The 22,086-nt window shown below is 42.1% G+C and overlaps 3 protein-coding genes across 6 annotated transcripts; 1 reads left to right on the plus strand and 2 right to left on the minus strand.

The window, feature by feature from the left end:
* Window positions 1-517: 517 nt before the first annotated feature.
* On the plus strand, window positions 518-21,511 carry LOC144050198 (tryptophan 5-hydroxylase 1-like). 3 transcript variants are annotated; one of them, XM_077563263.1, is made up of 12 exons: window positions 518-740; window positions 14,879-15,004; window positions 15,066-15,264; window positions 16,899-16,996; window positions 17,072-17,139; window positions 17,207-17,403; window positions 17,588-17,650; window positions 17,735-17,807; window positions 18,336-18,462; window positions 18,527-18,622; window positions 19,612-19,745; window positions 21,027-21,511. In XM_077563263.1, exons 1-12 carry the CDS (start codon window positions 675-677, stop codon window positions 21,202-21,204), a joined length of 1,425 nt encoding a protein of 474 aa, XP_077419389.1. In that variant the 5' UTR covers window positions 518-674; the 3' UTR covers window positions 21,205-21,511. The 3 variants fall into 3 exon arrangements, with proteins under 3 accessions (XP_077419389.1, XP_077419391.1, XP_077419390.1); XM_077563265.1 differs by lacking the exon at window positions 518-740 and adding an exon at window positions 7,297-7,415; XM_077563264.1 differs by lacking the exon at window positions 518-740 and adding an exon at window positions 13,851-14,038.
* Window positions 1,414-5,938, minus strand: LOC144050184 (uncharacterized). The gene is made up of 2 exons (XM_077563240.1): window positions 5,302-5,938; window positions 1,414-3,541 (listed from the first exon to the last, which is right to left on the minus strand). Exons 1-2 carry the CDS (start codon window positions 5,423-5,425, stop codon window positions 1,866-1,868), a joined length of 1,800 nt encoding a protein of 599 aa, XP_077419366.1. The 5' UTR covers window positions 5,426-5,938; the 3' UTR covers window positions 1,414-1,865.
* LOC144050201 (uncharacterized) lies at window positions 7,501-11,709 on the minus strand. 2 transcript variants are annotated; one of them, XM_077563267.1, is made up of 2 exons: window positions 11,276-11,709; window positions 7,501-9,969 (listed from the first exon to the last, which is right to left on the minus strand). In XM_077563267.1, the coding sequence occupies exons 1-2, from the start codon at window positions 11,394-11,396 to the stop codon at window positions 8,762-8,764; spliced, it is 1,329 nt and encodes a 442-aa protein (XP_077419393.1). In that variant the 5' UTR covers window positions 11,397-11,709; the 3' UTR covers window positions 7,501-8,761. The 2 variants fall into 2 exon arrangements, with proteins under 2 accessions (XP_077419393.1, XP_077419394.1); XM_077563268.1 differs by having other exon boundaries at window positions 7,504-9,966.
* Window positions 21,512-22,086: the final 575 nt, after the last annotated feature.

Consider the following 22,086-nt stretch of genomic DNA (forward strand, 5'->3'; position numbering starts at 1 on the left):
TATTTTTAAATGAATATTTGACACATTTTTGCAAATGTTCATGTGACTACAAGGATGTATGAGATGTTGAGTAAAAGGAAAGGAAAAAGTTGCATAAAAGGATTTCATTAAATGACTTAACATACTAGCACATGCAATTTCGGTAGAAACTGCATGCTTTGGATATAATGGAATGATTATGGAGTGATATTAAACTACGAGGTGGGGGCGGCAAATGTTTGCCTTTGTTGAAGTGTTGGACGCTCAAGTTTGAAAGTTTAACTTCGGGAACAGTTGAAAGAAATATGCACCAACCACTTATTAGTTAAAATTGATATTTGTGGAAAGGATCCACGCCAGGCGAGTCGTGTGCAAATTTCGCTGTGCGAACGCCCGCTCGTGATTGGTCGACTGTTGCCGCGGACGTGTTAGGAGTCGAGAGTTGCAAATTTAGCACGGAGGCGACACGCCCACCTTCATTTGCAACTTCCGGTGCAGAGCTACGTTTCCGCTTACTGATTCATTTGTACGTGATCACGCGAGGTTCGCTTCAGTTGTTCCCAAATTCGTACCGGACGGACAGCGGCGACATTTGGAACTTTACTCAGTTTGTTAGCATAGGTAGGCCTCATTAGTTGTGAATATAAAGTGTTGGGATCTTCGTGTAAAAATGTTGCCAAAACGAGTGAAAGAAGATGAGTACGAGGAAGAAGATTGTGAATCGAAGGAGCCACAACGCCAATGTGTGTTCCACGGAACAGGTTTGTTCACTTTATTTTTACTTTTATTTAACAATAGATTTGCACAGTTATAAGTCACAAACGTGCAAATCGTCAGCAAGTCAAAAGTTGGTGTAGATAACAGAAACATTCTTCCAACGTGTGTGACAAGCACCAAACACGGAAGTAATCAAGCTTCGATTGGTTGGGGAAAAACACGCGGGCCATTTGAAATTTAAGATGGCCATTTGATTATGCCATTCATGTTGCTTGCTCTTTTGGAGATTTTCTTAACTGTTCTTTTTTTCTTTTTGAAAAAAAAAAAAGCTCTCTCTTGCTCTCTAACTACTTTGTTATGTTACTTTGGGCGTCGGAAAAAGTCATAATAATGTAACAGCAAACGTAGCAATAATTTCATACACGAATGAGAACAACATCCCTGTAGTTACATTACACGCTGCCTGTACAAAATAACATATCAATAAACATGGTCACAGGTTGATGTGCAATGTTATGCTTGTGCCACAGTGAGGCGCTAGGACACCGACGCACACTTCATCGTCATCAAAAAAATCATTAAAAAAATGCAGTAAAAGATGTATTGAGGAGAAAATTTGGTGTACTGTTTCAGCCCATTTACATTAAGAAGTGTCCTCAAAAGCGCGTTACGCACGCGATGAAGGCAGACAAGCGCTTCACGCCAATCAAGACTGAATGTTGTTTTACAGCTTTAATGAATAAAACATACATTGGGAGATTAATCATATTTATACAGACATAGCAATCAAATCAACAGTTTGACGTCACAAGTTTGCACCACATTAACCAAAAGACACTTGAAAGCCTTCTTCTGATTGGCACACAATGTTCGATTTCTAAACATCAGCACAGGAAGGTGAAAAGCACTCCAAAATATTACAATGCAACTGGAGTGGCGGACTCAAATCCGAGCTGGCAAATTTATTTTCCGCCACCTCAATAAAGGACAACTGGACACTGTACTGCAAGGTAGCTCATATTCGGCCAGTAGATGGCAGCAATACATATTTGACATGCTTATCAAAGACTTATTATGTCACTGTACAGTCAAGTGCTTATTTTCACACACACATTTATATGCGTACAGTATAGACCTATATATTTGTAGTCAAAGTTTCTTCTTCAACTTCACTGACTGCTTTTGTTCTCAGCAGCACATTTGTGCGCGTTCAGCTGATCTTGCCCACAGAATGTTTCATCACACGCACAGCAAGTGAATGGCTTATCGTCGTCAGCGTGTGTTCTCGCGTGTCTCGTGAGGTGTGCGTTCTCCGTGAATCCTTTACCGCAAACCGAGCAGACAAAAGGTTTCTCGCCTGTGTGTGTCCTCGTGTGTCTCGTTAAGTGTCCGCTCTCGTTGAATCTTTTACTACAGACTGAACAGGCAAAGGGTTTTTCCCCAGTGTGTGTCCTCGCGTGTTTTGTTAAATCGGCCCTCTGAGTGAATTTTTTATCACAAAGTGAGCATGCAAATGGCTTCTCTCCAGTGTGTTTTCTCGTGTGTATTTTTAACAGTCCGTTCTCACTGAATGATTTCCCACAAAACAAGCACGTAAAAGGCTTCTCACCATCATGTCTTTTCATGTGGCTCGTTAAATTTCCATTTGTTGTGAATCTTTGACCACAAAGCGAGCAGGCAAAAGCTTTTTCTCCACTGTGGGTTCTTGTGTGCGCCTTTAAAGTTGTCTTTCTGTTGAAGGTTTTCCCACAAATGGAGCAAGCAAAGGGTTTTTCTCCAGTGTGTGTTCTTGTGTGTCTTGTTAAACAGGCCTTTTCAGAGAACCTTTGACCACAAACTGAGCAGGCAAAAGGTTTCTCTCCAGTGTGTGTCCTCAAGTGTCTTGTTAAACGTGCCGTTTCAGAGAATCTCTGACCGCAAACTGAGCAAGCGCAAGGTTTTTCTCCACTGTGCGTTTTTGTGTGCTTTGTTAGGCCTTCTTTCAGAGTGAATCTTTTACCACAAACGGAGCAAACAAAAAGCTTTTCTGTTGTGTGTGTTCTGGTGTGTTTTGTTAAATCTCCGTTGAGAGTGAATCTTTTACCACAAATGGAGCAGACAAAGGGTTTTTCTTCCGTGTGTGTTTTTGTGTGCCTCGCTAAAAGTGAATTCAGAGCAAAGCTTTTACCACAAAGTGAGCATGCAAAAGGTTTTTCTCCAGTGTGTGTTCCCGTGTGTATTCTTAGGTGTGTCTTTTCAGCAAATCTTTTACCGCAAAGTGAGCAGGGATAAGGTTTCTCCCCACTATGTCTTTTTGTGTGCCTTGTTAAATGTGCTTTTCTGGAGAAACTTTGACCACAAACTGAGCAGAGGAATGGTTTTTCTCCAGTGTGTATTTTGATGTGTGTTGTCAAATGCGCTTTGAAAGAAAATCTCTTATCACAAATGGAGCAAGCAAAAGGTTTTTCTCCAGTGTGTGTCCTGAAGTGTCTTTTCAACCTGGACTCGTAGATAAAAGTTTTGTCACACTGAGAACATTTCACGCGTTTGTTGTCGGCGTGACTCGTGTCACCTTTAGCGTGTGCATCATCCTCATCATCATCATCGTCGTCATCTTCATCTTCTTCTTCAGACGAGTGTGACGTGATGTTGCCACTTTCTGACAGTTTACCGTTCGCTTGCAATCCTCCACTCTCGTCTCCGTCACAGTCTTCAATCTTGACAATGATGCCAGTCAGCGAAAACTTGGTGATTTCATCCTCCTGCTCCTCCTCTTTAACATGAGGAGGCTCTGGCTCCTCCTCCTCCTCCTCCTCCTCCTCTTTGATGTGGATGGATTGTATCTCCTGCTGCTCAGGACGAACGTCTGCAAGACACGAGAAGACAAACACGATTTGCTCAGTCAAGTCTCATATTGTGATGTGGATGTTATTGTTTTTACATGTTTTTGGAATTATTTCTTATATTATCCCCAGAGTGGCAATAGGGCGTCACGCGCTGCGTAAATTGTTGCCCATTTGGCATCCATTGCAGTCTGGCCATCCTGCAAGGGGGACATTTCCACATTTGCGGTTCCTTCTCAAGGTTTCTGGGTGTTTCTTCGCTCTCTTGTGGTTTGATCAAGAGATGTCGTTAACATTTGTCAACTGTGGGCATGTGAGACTCTTTTGTGATTAAGGGCTATAGAAATCAACTTGGCTTCAAATCGAATCAAATAAGCACTTTTTTTTTTTTTTAAATAAGCACTTCAAAGGCTTAGTCCACATCAAATAAATGCATTCAAACTGGGTTCTAAATTAACAGCCAACCCACCAAATGCAGGTTCAAATTTATTTATTAGAAAAAATCTTACTGGCCAGTTTGGTGGGTGACGCATAAGCAATCGTGCCAGTCAGACAGATTTCGAGCTGGGCATCAATCATCTATAAAAAATATATTCGTTTCTGACCAAGATTTGCATCGGCCCCAAAAAGGTCTGTTTCAGTCGGACGCTCATCACAACCGTGTGCAGGATTTGTGATGTCAGGGAAGGTGTGACCTCAGGGAATGTTTTTTTGTTGTTGTGCCAAATGAATTAAGAACTATTAGTACCTTTTTTAAGAGCGGTGAAAAAAATCAATATTTTGATGCTGTGGCAAATATGGACTAAATTGAAGAATTCCCAAAGTCACCTTCGGGGCCAGTTTCAGGCGTGACAACTGCTGCCGAGTCCAAGGCTGACTGACGGCTCAGTGGTCGTAGTTGGCATCCATCTTGTCAGGCCGCCGTCGTCGTCGTGGTCTTTCGCTGTCCGCCAGCCGTGTTTCAGTTTTTAAATTTAGCAAAAAGTCAAGCCGGGTGTTGCCATTTTCTCTACCGTTTCTTTGTTTTCATGCGTTCCAACTCTTGCTGTATTTCTTCCTTTCTCAAGATGGATACAAATGCCGGCGCACTTCCTCAGTCGATGGCAAAATCATGAAATCTTTGTTCTGGGTGTTCTCAGAGCATAAATGCTGTTGTCAGGTAATTGTAGGGGGAAAAAAATGTACAAAGCAGGATTTGAACGTTTTTGACGCCTCCGCTTTCGGGGTGGCCGCCTTAGTTCTTCTTAGGATGATCAGAATCAGAACCATTTATTGTCATCATACACATGGCATGATGAGGAGCAGCGAGAGGTGGTCAAACACGTCCATGAAGCTGGTAATGCACGTAGCGGCCTATCTTCGGTGGCCAAACAAATTGAACATTTGGTGTAAAGACACAGAAGGAGGTGAAGCAAGCATGCCAAGTGCATGACTGGCTTCAGCGATTGACCATTCAGAGCCGGTCACGGCGAAATAGCGCTAGCAGGGGATTTGCCGGTCACGGCAAAAATATTCACTGCCAATTTACAATTTCTACCAGGAGTTGTAAACGGGCCGTTTTGTTTCAAGTGAACGGTTATTTAAATGTGCACATTTAATGAAGTAGAAGACGCGATTGCTGAATTTGAAAAGACGCAAATTGTTTCCTACTGCCTGCTAATTGTGTTTTGACGGTTGTGATGAAGGTTAGGTTGGTAATGCTATAATAACAGCAAAAGAAAATGACAACTTGGCGAAAAGACGCAGGCAGCTGCTAAATAAGAGTTTAAAAAAATGAACAAACCTGTTCCTTGGAGCACAAGTGGGGTCATCTTGCAGACCGCGTCCAGCAGTTGACCTCGTCGCTCCTTCTGCTCGTTTGCGCCACAAACTTCCTCCTCGCACCGCGCTGGGCCTCGTGAAAACATTTTCACACGACGATCCCAACACTCGCTTGATCTTTGTGTTGCTGACAGAAGCAGCTCTTTGTTAGCGGCTAGCAAGCTAAGCTAAGTTAGCTTCACCGTGCACCGTGACGAGTTCATCCGGACAAGAAAATGTCGTGAATGATGTCAAAGTCCAGTAAAGTCCTGTTGGACATCCTGTGTCTACTTGAGTCCGTAAGATACAAATTCGAGAAGAATTACGAACCGTCAAGCGTATGCCACGTAGCAAAAAACAAAACAAAAAAAAGATTGGCTAACAAGTACAGCAGTAGCGGAAGTTGAACCTCAACCCGGGGACGGGGATGTCCAACTTATGCTAATCATCTCTAGAATGTCCCACGCTAGTCGGTTGGTGTGTATTTCCTTTAACAAAACAATATTAACGACTGAATAAGAATTGAGGGCGCACACGTCACCTTCAAGTACTTCCGATGGCTTGTTTCGACGACTATTATGTGCCGATGCATCCCCATACGCGGCGGTGTTTTGCGCTACTCCGTGTCACGTGACAAGAACACTTTAGTGTGACGTCAAACGGGGGACGCCGGCGCTTTATTCACTAAATTATTTATTGATAACATTAATACAGTAAAAGGAGAATATTTGGTCTGCACATTATACAATAAATCTAGAACATAATAGTGAATAATAATAAAAAATAGGACAATGAAAATAAACCATAAAAACTTTGATGAACTTGGTGTATGTAAATTTCAAACAAGAACAAATATAGCCTAGCTTCAAATATCGATTAGAGCCTGACCAAGAAACTGGCCAAATTCAGCCATTTTCAAACTGGCATTTCTTAAAATTTATTTACACATACTCATATTGTAACACAAGATGAAGACAAAAACCCAGATTTTTGCTTGGTTTGTTTTTACACGCCCATCAGAAAAATAGAAAAAATAAACACCTCTTAAACTCTCATTTATGCGTGCTTTCAGAAACATAATAGAGCTATTTATGTTCCGCCCATTTAGCATTTAGACGGCTGCTGCTAATTCAAACTAATATGCAGCCATTGATTCCACACAATGAAAATATCTCCAATGTTATAATGACGCCTAAAATGTGCAGTTGCTGCTCATCCACAAAAAACTGCTTGGATGATGTTGTGTGAATGTCACGAAGTCCGGCGAATGTTTACGTCCATCACTTTCAAGTGGCTTCCCCAAATGTTACAAGTTGCTTACTGGCACAGTTCCACAGTCGCACTCAGTCTGTCCTGTACTTTCAAAAGCCTTCATCAGCTGTTCGTGATTCACTTCAGCCCACCCCACCCCGAGCCGCAAGCAAATGGTTTATCTTCAGCGTGTGTTCTTTCGTGTGTCTTGCTAAATGCGTCTTTTCAGAGAATCTTTGACCACAAGCAGAGCAAGGAAAAGGTTTTTCTCCAGCGTGTATTCTTGTGTGCGTAGTTAAAGCTTGCTTCCTGGAAAATCTTTGACCACAAACTGAGCAGGCAAAAGGTTTCTCTTCCGTGTGTGTTCTTGTGTGTGATGATAAGTATGCTTTTGTGGAGAATCTTTTACAACAAACTGAGCAGGCAAAACGTTTCTCGCCAGTGTGTGTTCTTGTGTGTCTTGTTAAATTTGACATTGTGGCAAATCGTTTACCGCAATCTGAGCAGGCAAAATGTTTCTCCCCGGTGTGTTTTCTCATGTGTACGTTCAAACTCCCTTTACGACTAAATGTTTTCCCACAAAGAGAACATGTGCAACGTTTGTCATCAGTACGTGACGTCCTTTCACTTTTCGGGTGTTCATCATGATCATTACATTCGTCATCAGAAGAGTGTGACGTTATGCCGTCATGATCTGATAGTGGCGCTATGAGGCCGTCCGCTTGTGCTCCTTCGTCACCTTCGGCTGTCATATGTTGACTTGAGCAGCTGCTTGGAGGTTCTGCCCTTCCGCTCTCGTCACTCGCAGCTTTGTCCTCATCAGCTTCACTCTTCAAGGGGGCAAAGGTCAGTGGAAACTCAGCAACATCGTCCTCTTGTTCCTTTTTAATCTGGGGGGGGGGGCTCGTCTTCATTTTCCTCTTTAATGTGAAGGACTGTTTTTTCTTCTCCCTCTTTAATGTGAGGACATTTTGGCTCGGGACAAAGATATTTTTCAATCAAGTCTGCAGGACACAAAAAGACCAACACATGATTTGGTAACATTACATCTCTGGGATGGCAGATCAATTTATTTCCCCAATGAAATGAAACGAGATTGCCAACAAACTGATTAAGCCCCCTCTTCCCCACGCCACGCCCGTGTTACTTCCAACACGCCATTCAACGCCTTCTAAATAGAAAGTAGTCAATCAACAAGTGAGAGCAAGACGTGAACTTATCTGATCTGCGTAAAACGACACGAGGCGGCTTGCAAAGCGCGTCCAGCAGTTGCCGTTGTCGCTCGCTCTCTTCTTTTGCTCGACGAAATTCCTCCCAGTGCTTTGGGGAAATCGGGGTCGTTCTTGCGCACATGATCACAGGACGATCACGACGCTTTACACACGCGGACTTGCCGTGTCGTTGCGGCGAGCGAGCAAAGCTAAGCTAAGCTAAAAGCGCTTGAGGACTTCAACGTGCGCCGAGGCGAGTTCAACGGAATACGAAGATTGAATACATTGTGTTTTGGTCCAGTCAAGTACAAGTATAGACGTCATGTGTTCAGGCACCAGTACATTTAGAACAAGTCTTTAGAGAATTGTTTGTAAAGCCAAGCGACATGTACACGGAAGTAGATCTGACGTAGTACGGCATTACCACTTGCACAAACTAAGCCGACGCGCTCTCTTTTCCATCCCTTTATTTATTCTTGCGATTCATTATTCAAACCTATATAAAACATACAGGTCAATTAAATAAAACAAAACAATCTTTGAAGATGAACCCTGGGATGCAACATAAAGAAGAAAGTGGTGGTTGCCATAGTGCGCTGGTGGCTCTCGTCCACCGTTCGGCGGCGGGTGTGTTGCCAGCCGGTGCCGGTGCCGGTGCCGGTGCCGGTGGTATGAAGCGCCCTCTCAGTACGCATGACAATGGTCGTTGGCGTGCGTGGGACCACGAGAACTCTTCGTCTTGGCTCCCTCTACAGCCTACAATAGGGCTCAGCACTCAGCCTTGAGGGATCCCACTCCTAACTGCCATTCGGCCTGACCTTCTGATGCCAACTCTTGCCTTTTCTGGACTCGTCTCTGCTCTCGTTGCCCATTCACCAACGTACTGAATTACGTACACAATTTTACAAATTTGCTCACAGTCCCATCCCACATTTCATTGACTGCTGCCGCTCTAGCCAGCACATTTGTGTCTCTTGACATCTATCTTATTAAAGAATCTTTTACTACACACACACTGCAGCTGAATGGTTTCTCTCCAGTGTGTTGTCTTGTGTGACTCACTAAACGACCATTTCTAGAGAATCTTTTCCCACAAACTAAGCATGGAAAAGGTTTGTCTCCAGTGTGTATTTTTGTGTGACTCACTAACTGTCCTTTCAAAGAGAATCTTTTCCCACAAACTGAGCAGACAAAGGGTTTCTCTCCACTGTGTATTCTTGAGTGTGTTGTTAAAATGTGCTTTCCTGAGAATCTTTTCCCACAAACTGAGCATGGAAAAGGTTTATCTCCAGCGTGTGTTTTTTCATGCACTCTTAAACTTGTCTTTAAAAAGAATATTTTACCACAAACTGAACAGGCCAAGGATTTCTCTCCAGTGTGTTTTCTTGTGTGGATTGTTAAACTTTCCGTTTGAGAGAAGGTTTCACCACAAATTGAGCAAGCAAAGGGTTTCTCTCCTGTGTGTATTCGTGTGTGCCTCGTTAAATGTCCTTTAATAGAGAATTTTTTAGGACAAACTGAGCAGGCAAATAGTTTCTCTCCAGTGTGCGCTTTTGTGTGTGTTGCTAAACTTTGCTTTCGAAGGAAGCTTTTACCACAAACTGAGCAGGCATACGGTTTCTCCCCAGTATGTATTTTTGAGTGTGTTCTTATTTGTCCCTTCTGGGTGAATCTTTGCCCACAAATTGAGCAGGCAAAAGGCTTCGCCCCAGCGTGAGTTCTCAAGTGTAATTTCAAATTCCACCTTGAACTCAATGTTTTCCCACACTGGGAGCATGTTGTGCTTTTGTTGTCAGTTTGACAAGTCACATCACTTTGTGAGTGTTCATCATCATCGTCAGTGTCAGGAGAGTGTGACGTTATGTCATCATTATCTGACAGTGGAGCTAAGAGGCCGTCTGCACATCCTCTTCCGCCACCCTCTGTTGAGCTGCTGCTTGGAGGCTCCGCCTCTCTGCACTCCTCACTTGCAACATTGTCTTCATCTTCTTCTCTCTTCAAAGGGACAAAACTCAATGGCCACTTGGTGATGTCATCCCCCTCTTCCTCCTTAATGTGAATAGTATCTGGCCCCTCCTCTTCCTCCTCCTTAATGTGTAAGAGCACTTCCTCTTCTTCCTTCTTGACGTTATGGGATTCCTCCTTGATGAGGGGAGACGCCAGCTCCTGCAGATCTTTGCAGATTTCTGCTGGACACAAGAAGACATCACTTGAGCAACATTTTATTACTTTTGGGCAATTATCAGTCATCATACTTGGGATATATTTGTTAAGGAAAGGCATTCAGACGCCTCCTGACTGGAAGATGACGAGTCAATTTATAACAAACACAATGTCAATGTCAATCGTTTCATGAATTCCGGCTTCAATATTTGGTATTGTAATTTATTTACCGGCCTTGTAACGATGAGACTGTATTGACTCAGAACGGATGGATTCGTATCTTGAGCCAGTGCCGAGCAGTGCCCCCTGCTGTCAACTGATACTGACATCAAAGTGCCCATGAGCTCGCCTTGCAAACGTCACATGACCAAACCCAGAAAACAGTTGAGCCATGACGTTCACAAGACAAGCCAGTGGACACCTTGATGACAATTTCAGTCCACAACAGGTGGCGGGGCTGCATCAAATGTCAACTTCCTTCATTGGATCAAAACGGGTGGATTAGTCTGCTCAATTCTTACTCCACTAATTAGTATTCAGTGATTTCCGTCCCAAAATACAGACCATATGAAACATTTGGCAGCCCTGTAATATTCGGTTAACCAGTCAGTCACTTATTCTTATTATTATTATCACAAAATTTAAATAAAATGCAAAATATCAGCCAATCAGATCGGTGAAATGTCAGAATTGAATGAATAAGCTTCAACTTTTACTGTTGAAAAATGCGGCTTGAGTGAAGAAATTAAAACGAGGAGCGATGATGAACGTAGGACAGATTGTGTTCACACACGAATGAATAACTTTTTTTTTTTTGTAACAGCAGTAGTGTTAGATCTGACCATGCTCAACACTTTTTCCCTTCCTCTATTATTCATCACTTCACTTCAAAACGCCTCTCTATGCAAAAATATCTATTTTGTAATATACATAACAGACAAAAATGTATCATTACTACACATATATAGTAAATAACACATCCAATATATTTGGGGTTTATAATAACTAAAATTACAGTCTTTACAATAATAAACATGTTAATTTCATTTTTCTGCCATGGTTTTAAGTACTAAGTAGTAGGAAACACGAAGAAATCGAATTAACTCATTTAAAAAAAAAATTGCACTCACAAAAACACGCACACATACAAACATGGTCTCCCAGGCGGGGAAGCGAACCCACGCCAACCTGCATCGTAGGCGATGACTTCATTCATAACGATGACTGATGACGTGTGATGTTATACAATAATGCAGACTGAAATCGTAAGCAAGTGCGCGTAAAAAGAAAAAAAAAGTAAGCAAGTACGCGTAAGAAAACGAGTGCCCAGACCTGCTCTGAGGAACACCTCTCGAGGCTGCTTGCAAAGCGCGTCGAACAGTCGCCCCTTCTCCTCTTTCTTTTCACAAACTTCCTCGTCGTGCTCTTCTTCCTTTTCTCTTTTTGTACACATTTTCAAACGATAATCACAAAAATTTTCACTCACATTTGATCTCTGCCTAGCTGTGTGTTGCCAACAAAGACGTCTCTCTCTTTGAGTTAGCGGCTAGCAAGTTAGGCTATGCTAGGCTGATAAGCTTCTACGTGCGCCGAGATGATTTTTTTAAACCGGACACGAAGATTCAACATATGATTCCTTAGTCCAATAAAATCGCGTTGGACTTGCTGTGTTGACGCTTAGATCCGTTCAGTACTCATTTGGAAAGCTTTATTTCGTGTAGCTAAGCAACACGTATGCGGAAGTACAGTTTAGGCAAAGAAGGACGGCAACTCTACTTGGACAAACTACGTATGTCGCGAATTAGGAGCAGTGGCATGCATCATAACCCTTGTTCCCATTCGAAATTCAAATTTGTGCAGAAAACTTCCTGCTTTTTTTTTTTTATCCCGCGAGTGCCATGGGTCGTTTGGATAGTGTCAATTTCTTTCGCCGGCCCAAAAGTAAACAACAAAAAAAAAAGGAATTGTGGGATATATCGGTGCTAACCAGTGACGTAAACGGCACTGTTAACTTTGACGGTGCCGTTAACAAACAGCGTGACTAACCATGTTTTGAACAATGCATATTTAACGGCCGGTTAGTTAACGGCGGGTTAAGAAGTTAACCGGTAGTTAGAGGTTAAACAGTGGTTAAAATAACCAAGAATTGAACAACCGGGCCCAGCTAGATTGGTCAAATTTAACCTTCTTTTTGGGGGGGGGGCAATAGTGTCCGGAAGGATTTTGCTCAGACCCAGTGTAGAATTCATATAAAGTGGTTGATTTCGTGACTGCATGCTTATATGTCATTTTTCCACATTGAAATGCATGCAAATTGTAAAACAACAAAAACAAAAGAATGAGTTTGTCCATAAAAAATAAAAAAAACGCACTTTAATATTTTACTTGTAAAAAATGGTCCAATGAGAGTTCGTAGTGGTCCCACTCGTATCTGGGATGACTTGTATGTCAAGTCACGGGTGTGTTGCAAAAGGTTTATTGCGCAGCGTTCTGACCCGATGCCCTCTGTTAAATACGCTCCGAGGTGGACTCGTCATGGCCGCTATCGGCTCATCGGCCGCCATGTTTGTTTCCTCGTATACCGCAAACGCAATCAAGACAACGTGCGCGCCTCAATTAGCATGCGCGTAATCACATGAAGGTGAAGCAGACGACGTGGTGGATCTCATCTCCAGATTGCAGGCCGCCCGTCGCTCACGTCCACAATCATGTCCGCATTTAGCTTGCGAGGTCGTTAAGATGCCTGACGGATGGCACGGAGACTTCCTGTCTTCGGCTTCAGGCGAGTCGACAACATGCAGCACAACAATATTCACGTCGCTCAAATGTGTCCTACTTCTGTTTGTCACGTGTCAAATTCTGAGGTTTAGAGCCAAAGTATTGGAACGTGTGACGATCAGTGGTCAGCAACCTTTCCTGTCAAAAGAGCCGTTTTTAGGTCAAATAAATAACAAGAAATCACTTTGAACATTGTGATGAAGGAAACACTTTTGTGTTAGTGTTAGCAGTCTATTGCAAAGAGTTAAGAGAAAAACAGGCAGCATTCAATATATAGATATTCACAATCATTTTCTTCTACTTTTCATCTTCAGTTTTGGGCATTTTTAGACTTTTCTGCCTTTCTGTCAAATTTCTGACATTTTAAGCTATTTTATAGACATATAGTAATTTTCTGTCTTTCTTTTTTTGTGGGACATTTTACGGCTATGTTTTAAAACTTTTTTCCTGCCTTTATTTATAATACATTTTTGGACTTTCGGCATGTTTTGTATATTTTATGGTCATTTTCTGACTTTCTTTTTTGTTTTTAGACATTTTGTGGTTACTTTTTAAAAATCTTTTCTTTTCTGCCTTTTGTCTTCCTTTTTGACATTTATGGTCACTTTTAAACATTTTTGTAGGTATTTTTTCTTTTCTACCTTCGTTTTGAAGACCGGAACGCTCGCTGCAAGTGAGCGTGTGAGCTGTGGCTGACAGCAGCTCCTGCATGAGTGTGTTCATGGTCTGCTTTGCTGTGGACCCTGCTGTTGCTACTTTTGAACACAATTTACAGGCTTGCCAAATAGTAACCCTGCACTTACTGTTCACTGGGCTTCGATGTCAGATAGATGGATAGATATGTGACCGGCACAAGTGTGACGCGAGGTGTGGTTAAACCTAGTGTTGGTATTTTTACAGACCCCTGCAAAAAAAGGGAGTTTTTGTGCCGTTGTGGGCGTGAACACAGTTGACTTGATACATGAGCGTCATCACTGGTCTGTAATGAACGTTGGTAAATATTTTCTGCTTTCGGATAACCAAGTAAGCACAAGAATGCGTTGTTGTCAAATGGTTAGCAGGACGGGCGGATTGGTCCTCTCCTTCGACTTGAGAAACATTAAGGAGGAGGCCCCACCTTGAGTCATAATGATGAATGAACTCCCCCACACACACACACACACGCACACACACGCACGCACACAAATAAAGCTGAAGACGAGATCACTGTTTAACAGCAGCGTTGTTGATCATTCTTGAGAGGTTCAGTCGACACGAGGAAGCGAAAGAAGTGGATAATAATCATTTTCTGACCACAAGCTCAATAACAACAAGACAGTAAGTAGAAGAAATGACTTTTTCATTGTTGTGTTTGTTTTCATTTGTAAAATGTTATAAAAGTGGCCACTGCATCCTAAACTTGAGTGAAGCTCATTTTGATCAAATATTTAAAAGTAATGTTATCATAATGGTATTCATGATATTTTTGTTGATTGATTTTTTAAAAGTATCAAAAAGAAAGCTTGCATTATTGTAAAAAATAACAAGTGAGCATTATCTTTGCAAAGGCTCACTTGCATGACATTGTGTACCTAATCAAGTGGCCTTGTTGTCATTTCTGTCATCTTTGGAGTAGGAAATAATCGGAATAAAATAATTACAAATATTTATCGAGGGCCTTTCAGACTCAGCTTTTCAAGTCATTTGATTTTGCCTGCTTTCATCAGAAAAATAGACGAGAGATGGACAAATTGACAGCGAGCGTAAAAGCTGCATGTAGCACTCGACGACACTCTCATGACCCCTCAAATCACCCCCCCCCCCAAATATATATTTTTTGAATTATGGGAAAGTTATAAACAAGTTTTCTCTACACCCGTGGCTTCACTTTCACTTTTTAATTTTTTCGTGGATTCTTATGAGTTGACAACACCATTTTTTAAATTTAAAATGCATATTGGAGGTTTATTAGCGATTTTTGAAGAATTCTTTGGTTAAAGAAAAAAGAACGGGCGGGCCCCCGGCTTTTTTGACATGGAAGTGCGGGGTCCTGCGTGGCCGCCAAGTACTACTGATGAAAAATTGCTGCGTCGTTGCCACCAATCAAGCTTCCGAGTGAACGCGTATCATTTGCGCAAACGCTTACTGTTGTCGTTTTGGCGCCGCGGTTCCCCGCAGATGGCCGCGGCTTTTGGAAGCGTCTCCAGCGGGACGGCAGGCGGCGCCAGGACGAACGGCGCCACCATCCTCTTCTCCCTCAAGAACGAAGTGGGCGGTCTTGTCAAGGCTCTCAGGACTTTCCAGGTAAAGCAGCCCGATGAGACATGAGAAATGGTTAGCTTTAGCATGTGGCGTGGGCCCGCAGGAAAACCACGTCAACCTGGTTCACATCGAGTCGCGCAAGTCCAAGCGCAGGAATTCCGATTTTGAGATCTTCGTGGACTGCGACAGTGATCATCATCAGCTCAGAGAGTTGACGCAGCTTTTGGCGCAGCACGCCAACGTGGTCGAGATTATGTCACAAAGCCACGCCCACTCCGCCGCCGACGACCACATTGCAGATGGTACGTCCCGACAGGTCATGTGACTTTGCTGTTTTGAACTTGAGTTGATTTTTGCAGCTTTTCAAACTTTTCTTTGTTCTCGTACTGAGGTTGAAATCCAGGTCCAGAAAGCAAAACTTTTGCTCCTGATGCTAGCTAGCTAGCTCCCTAGGAGGTAAAAGAACACCATGGGAGCTAGCTAGCTAGCTAGCACCTGGGGCTGAAGCCAAACTGTGGCAGGGTTTTAACTTTCTGGACTTTCTGGATTTGCCACTATGATTTGCTTCTTGATGCTTTTTTGGGTCAGGATTTTGTACATTTTGTAAAAACATTTCAGCAGCTCAGCAGCACTGTGGCACCATCAGCGTGACACATCCTGTCAAATTTCCGGCCTTCAAAATAAAAGCAAACCGTTTGGAGAAACTTTTCCACCCCACGGTGGCTGAGTCGCACTCAATAAACAAGCACACAATTGTTTTTGTGTGAGTGCTAAGCACACCACCACGGGGCCAAATTTATTGTGCTTATGATACTGTTGAGCTTTTATTTTGAAGGCCCGACTTGACAGCGTATGTTGCTCGAGTGTTGCTGAGCAGAAGGGAAGGCTTGTTATTGCCTTGAGTTGTTCATAAAAGTTCACCTTGCCAGGAAATAAAAGTAGAAAATGTCTCCTCCTTTGCTCACTCTTTTTTAATAAAGGAACAAGTGATGCAAAATGTTCCTTTATCCACTTGATAAGTCATTTATTTCCATTTTCTTTCACAATGTCCTTCTTTCAACCTGCCGTAAAAAAAAAAAAAAAAGTCGAGCCTCTCGGTTGATTGCGATCTCTTAAAGGCCATCAAGCTGTTTATTGTCATTCCCAGCTGAAGTTTATTCAAAAACTAAACATAAGAAAAGCATCATCCAAATCCGCTATCTTAACGCTAACGCATAACCGGAAATAGCATAGAATGGCTAACGAATAGCATCGGTATCGCAAATTAGGGACTTTTTGGAGTCTCCAGCGAGCCTAACACAGATTTTAGGTCCACTCGTGTTCTGCATGAGCCTTGGGGGAGGTTCGTCCATCACCTTAAGTGTTTTTGGCCGTCTGCTGGCTGACACTAATGACTTAAGACGCTTTCAGACTAGCGGGATGTTCCCTCATTGCCTAAGAGCACCAGTTGGACTCGACCTCTTTAATAATGATGTCGATGATTTTGTAAACATTAAAGATGATTTAGAAACACCTCAATGACCCTTTTTGTACACGCCAACGGCAATTAAAAAAAATTGTACAGCCTTGTATGTGTTTTGTAAAAATAAACACAAATTAGTCTTCAACGAGTTGAGCAGGTGTTTTTGAAGAACATCAAAGAGGTTTAAAACTTTGCTTACACTTTTCTTTCAACATCAATGGCAATTTGGAGTCTTTGAGCAGAGCCGTGTACCTGTTTTGTAAACATCAAAGACAAATGAGTCTTCATGTTTGAGAAAAACTCCAAAGAGGATTTTGAATAAGAAAAAAACTTGTTGTGAACATTAAAAAAGGCAATTTGGAATTTTCAACTAAAGCATCTTTTGTTTTCTTACTCAGACAAATTAGTCTTCACCAAATTGAGGCGATTGAAGCGCAACATCAAAGACACTTTACAAAAGAACGTTTGTTTCAGACCAGCGGTCCGTCCCGTGGTTCCCCAGGAAGATTTCTGATCTGGACCTTTGCAAGCAGGTTCTGATGTACGGCTCCGACTTGGACGCCGACCATCCGGTTGGTCTCGGCAAAAAACACAAAAACCGTCACGTTGTCAAAACAGCAAATCAAAGAGATGTGGTGTCTTTGTAGGGATTTAAAGACAGCGTTTACCGCAAACGAAGGAACTACTTTGCTGATTTGGCTCAGAGCTACAAACAGTAAGTTGGAATTTTTGGGGTTGGGGGGGGTCAGTGTTCCTAATCATTTGGGCCTACTAAACCGCAGCGGTGACCCGATCCCCCGTGTGGACTACACGGCGGAGGAGGTCCAAACCTGGGCTCGGGTCTTCCGGGAACTCAACAAACTTTACCCCGGCCACGCCTGCAAGGAGTTCCTCAACAACCTCCCCCTGCTGGCCCAACACTGCAACTACGAGGAGGACAACATCCCCCAGCTGGAGGACGTCTCGCGTTTCCTCAAAGGCACCAATTCCTCGTTATTTACAAATCAGATCAAACACTGTTAGTCTTTGATGTTTTAGTCTTTGATTCAAAGACAATTTGGTATCCAACCTGGTAGCTACCTAATTAATATGCATGTTTTTGAGAACATCAGTGACACATTTTGTTGACATCAAAGACCCACTAACTGATTTGTGTGTGGTAGAGCGCTCAGGTTTCAGCATTCGTCCAGTGTCGGGCTATTTGTCTCCCCGAGACTTCCTGGCAGGTTGTGACTTTCTCGTGTCTTTTTTTTTTTTTTTTTTCCTCTTTGGTGCCTTCAACCCTCATTGATTCAAAATGTTCTTGGCAGGTTTGGCCTTCCGAGTGTTCCACTGCACTCAGTATGTCCGACACAGCTCAGACCCGTTCTACACACCGGAACCGTAAGTCAACACAGTCTGTCTATGATGTCAACATTTAATGGTCTTTGATATTTTCAAAAATGTGTACATTGAAGTCTTAACACTAAAAAAAAATGGGGTCAGTGAAACTAAATTGTTTTTGATGTCCACAAAAACCATGCAGATAAGACAAGTTAAGTATCTTAAAATAATCTTTAATGTTTACAAAATCCTGTATGTTACGCTAGTTTGACACTAAATCGTCTTTGATGCTTACAAATAAAAAGTTGGAGACTAAATCATCTCTGCTTTGTACAAAAACTTCTACATTATGTTCATTGGTGATTCTAAATTGTCTTTGATGTCTACAAAATTGCATTTGGTCCATTGAGGACTAAAATGTCTTTCAAAAGATGTACATTTGGCAAGTTGAAGACTCTAAATTGTCTTTGATGGTTAACTTGTTGCAAAATTGAATGATCCTTGAGGTTCGCTGTGGTGGTTTTTGTCACTGTAGTTCTTGTGTCCGATGTTGCGGTTTTGATTGTGGCTGACGTTGGCGCCGCGCAGGGACACGTGCCACGAGCTGCTGGGCCACGTCCCCCTGCTGGCCGAGCCGAGCTTCGCGCAGTTCTCGCAGGAGATGGGCCTGGCGTCGCTGGGGGCCGACGATGACGCCGTGCGCAAGCTGGCCGCGGTAAGTGCACGCAAACACGCCAAGGCAGAGAGGGTTGTCGCAACTCTTTGACGCGGCCTCGCAGTGTTACTTCTTCACGGTGGAGTTCGGACTGTGCAAGCAGGATGGAAAACTTCGCGCCTACGGGGCCGGCCTGCTCTCGTCTGTCGGCGAGCTCAAGGTAACGCTCACCGGCCCTTTTCAAAACGTCCTTTCACCTTCATATTTTCATCGACATTTTCTTCTTTTTTTTTGATGAAATTGTAATTTTGGGAAAAAATATCTTCATGTTGTTTAGTTTGATTGTTAACTCATTCACTGCCATTGACGGCTATAGACGTCAAAAATTCATTTGAACTATTTCTATTAGTTTAACATTTTTTTTGTTAACAAGAGTATGAAAACCTAGAGAAAAAAAATATTGTAAATTTAGAACAGATATAAAATTTGTGATTAATTGTGAGTTAACTACGAAGTCATGCGATTAATTACAATTAAAAATTGTAATCGCCTGATGCCCCTAATTTTTAATAATCTTTTATTAAAATAAAAATATTAAAATATATATATATATATATATATATTGCCCTGCGATTGGCTGGCAACCAGTTGAGGGTGTACCCCGCCTACTGCCCGAAGTCAGCTGGGATTGGCTCCAGCGACCCTTGTGAGGACAAGCAGTTAAGAAAATGGATGGATGGATTTTTTTTAATGATCTTTTTTTTTTTTTTTTACTTTTCTTTTAAAAAATATATATATTTTAATTTTTTTTAATAATCCTAAAAAAAAACAACACTTTTTTTATTTTAATAATCTTTTCTTTAAAAAAAAAAACTTGTAATAATCTTTTCTTTTCTTGAAAAAAAAGATTATTAAAAATTAGGGGCATCAGGCGATGAACATTTTTAAACGTAATTAATAGCATGACTTCACGAGTTAACTCACGATTAATCACAAATTTTATATCTGTTCTAAATGAGCTTGAACTTGGCTGCACATGATCTCTCGTCATGTGTGTGTGTGGGGAATATTCAATTTTGCGATGTTGCTGCCCCTTAGCGGCCAAACCCAAAAGTGCGCGTACAGAATGTGATTTGGGTGGGTTGAGATAATTCTGTATTTTTTGCTTGTGTTTTGAAAAATGTGTGCGTGTGCTTGTTTTATGGTGAGCACGCCCTCTCGGGTAAGGCTGACGTGCGCCCGTTCGATCCTCATCTGACGTGTGTCGAGGAGTGCGTCATCACCGACTTCCAGAACGCTTACTTTGTGGCCGAAACCTTCGATGACGCCAAAAACAAGATGAGGTCGGACACAAAAAAAGAAACATCAAAACACACACAACGCTGCTCTCCAGCCATTGCTTGCAAGAAACAAAACAACAACAAAAAGCTTAATAAATTGCAAATGTTTCCTCAAAAAAGACGTTTACACAAAAGTTGACGTCTTTTTTTTCTCGTAATGTTGCCTTTTATGAATAAATTGTTGCTTCATCCTTATCTCAAAATAGTACAACAAAATAGTAAAAGTTAAATCCCTCAAGATGATGTTTATTCTTGAAAAAATATTTTGTTTTCCCTTATAGCAAATAATAATAATAATAATGCATTGGATTTATATGGTGCTTTTTTTGTTCACGCTTCACAGTGGATGCATTATTCGTGTGCTCACAAAGCAAAGAGAGTTTCCTTTAAAAATACTGGTTTATTGTGACTTTTTTTCTAAGAATGCACTTATTGAAAAAAATGATGTACGACTTTAATGTTTTTAAATTAAGATGTTTTTAGTCTTATATGATGATGACATTTGTACATGTTATTCTTGTAAGGATAAGACTTTCTTACTAAAAGAATACAAAACTATTGTTGTCGTTTTACAACGTTTTTAGGGGGGAAACATTCTGAATTTGTCTTCAAAAACAGTTGAGTAAAATAACTTTTCTTGAAAAAAAAAATTCATCCTGAAATAATAATCTCGCGGCAGCACGGTGGCTGACTGGTTAGCACGTCCGCCTCCCAGTGCAGAGGACGTGAGATCGAGTCCGGGCTTCGGCCTTCCTGGGTGGAGTTTGCATGTTCTCCCCGTGCTTGCGTGGGTTTTCACCGGGTACTCCGGTTTCCTCCCACATTCCAAAAACATGCATGGCAGGTTAATTGAACACTCCAAATTGTCCCTAGGTGTGAATGTGAGTGTGGTTGTTCGTCTCTGTGTGCCCTGCGATTGGCTGGCAACCAGTTCAGGGTGTACCCCGCCTACTGCCTGAAGCCAGCTGGGATAGGCTCCAGCACCCCCGCGACCCTAGTGAGGAAAAGCGGCCAAGAAAATGGATGGATGGATGGATAATAATCTCGCACAAATCGGATTTTTTTCTACATTTTTTCGTAGGATGACAATTTTCCATTAAGAATACAACTTTTATGACTTCTATATCTATAGCAAGAAAAGAAAGACTTCTGTCATGCATTTCCTTGAAAAAATTACGACACGCGAGTTTTTTTCCTCAACAAAATATTCTTGAACGAAGCGGGTTCAACTTTGAATTTTTTCCCCACATAAGATTTTTGAAGACTTTTTGTGCACGCTTGCAGGGAGTTTGCCAAGCGCATCCGCCGTCCGTTCTCAGTGCGCTACAACGCGTACACGCAGAGCGTGGATGTGCTGCAGGACAGCGGCAGCATCCGGACGCTGGTCCAAGATCTGCGCCACGAGCTGGACGTGGTGGACGACGCTCTCAACAGACTCACCAGGCACAGCGCCTCCGTGTGATCCTGCCCTGCTAGCCCAACTGCGATGACGCTACCTGCATGTACAAAAGTTTCATCTCAGAAAATTAAGCAATTTCCTGATAGTATAAAACTATTCGATAATATTTGTAACGATTTTCTTGCCCGAATAGATGGGAAAAAATCCAACCTTATTCCTCTAAGATTATGGCCTATTTCTGACTTTGATCTTGCTGATGCTATGCTAACATTGTGCTATGTGATGATGTAATTTCTAGTTTGTGCTCCGAGTGTAATTGTTGTCATGTAAAACATCAAATTAATCTGAAATAAACGCCCAAATATGCAAATGCCATGTTACCAAATTGTTTGTCGGACAACGAGGCACTCTAATGGATGGAGTCGGATCAGTTCAGTTCAGCACTTAAGACGCAATTGTTGTTCCTCGCTTACTGAACGCTTGTGTTGTTATTGTCACTCATGTCAGGAAATGAAAATACTCCCCCTGAAAACTATGAGTTACGTCTTAGCACGGTTCAATTTGTCTTTAAAAAAAAAAAAGTACATGATTTTAAGACAGTACTTCTGAAATAGAGTGGTGGGCTCCCTTTAGGGAGGTGGCTTACTGTAACGTGTGATTGCACATCCACTACAGTAGGTGGCAGTGGCGCTTTCATTGCCAGAACGTGCGCAAGCAGGTGTCCGTACTGAAAAAATGCAACTTTCTCTGAAGCAGAGGAGTGTCTCGCCCTCTGTGTTATTCTCCCAGGAGTCAAAATTTGTTCTCTGGTTATTATTATTATTATTTTTTTAATACCTTAATATTATCCACACTCAGAGCTATCGTTATTTTTGTTTTCTTTCAAAGACCCAAAAGGCTTCCTGCTCACCTTTGATGTGAGCGGCCAAATCCAGAGAAATTCCT

Source organism: Vanacampus margaritifer, chromosome 4, assembly GCF_051991255.1.
Source record: "Vanacampus margaritifer isolate UIUO_Vmar chromosome 4, RoL_Vmar_1.0, whole genome shotgun sequence".
NCBI classification, from domain to species: Eukaryota; Metazoa; Chordata; class Actinopteri; order Syngnathiformes; family Syngnathidae; genus Vanacampus; species Vanacampus margaritifer.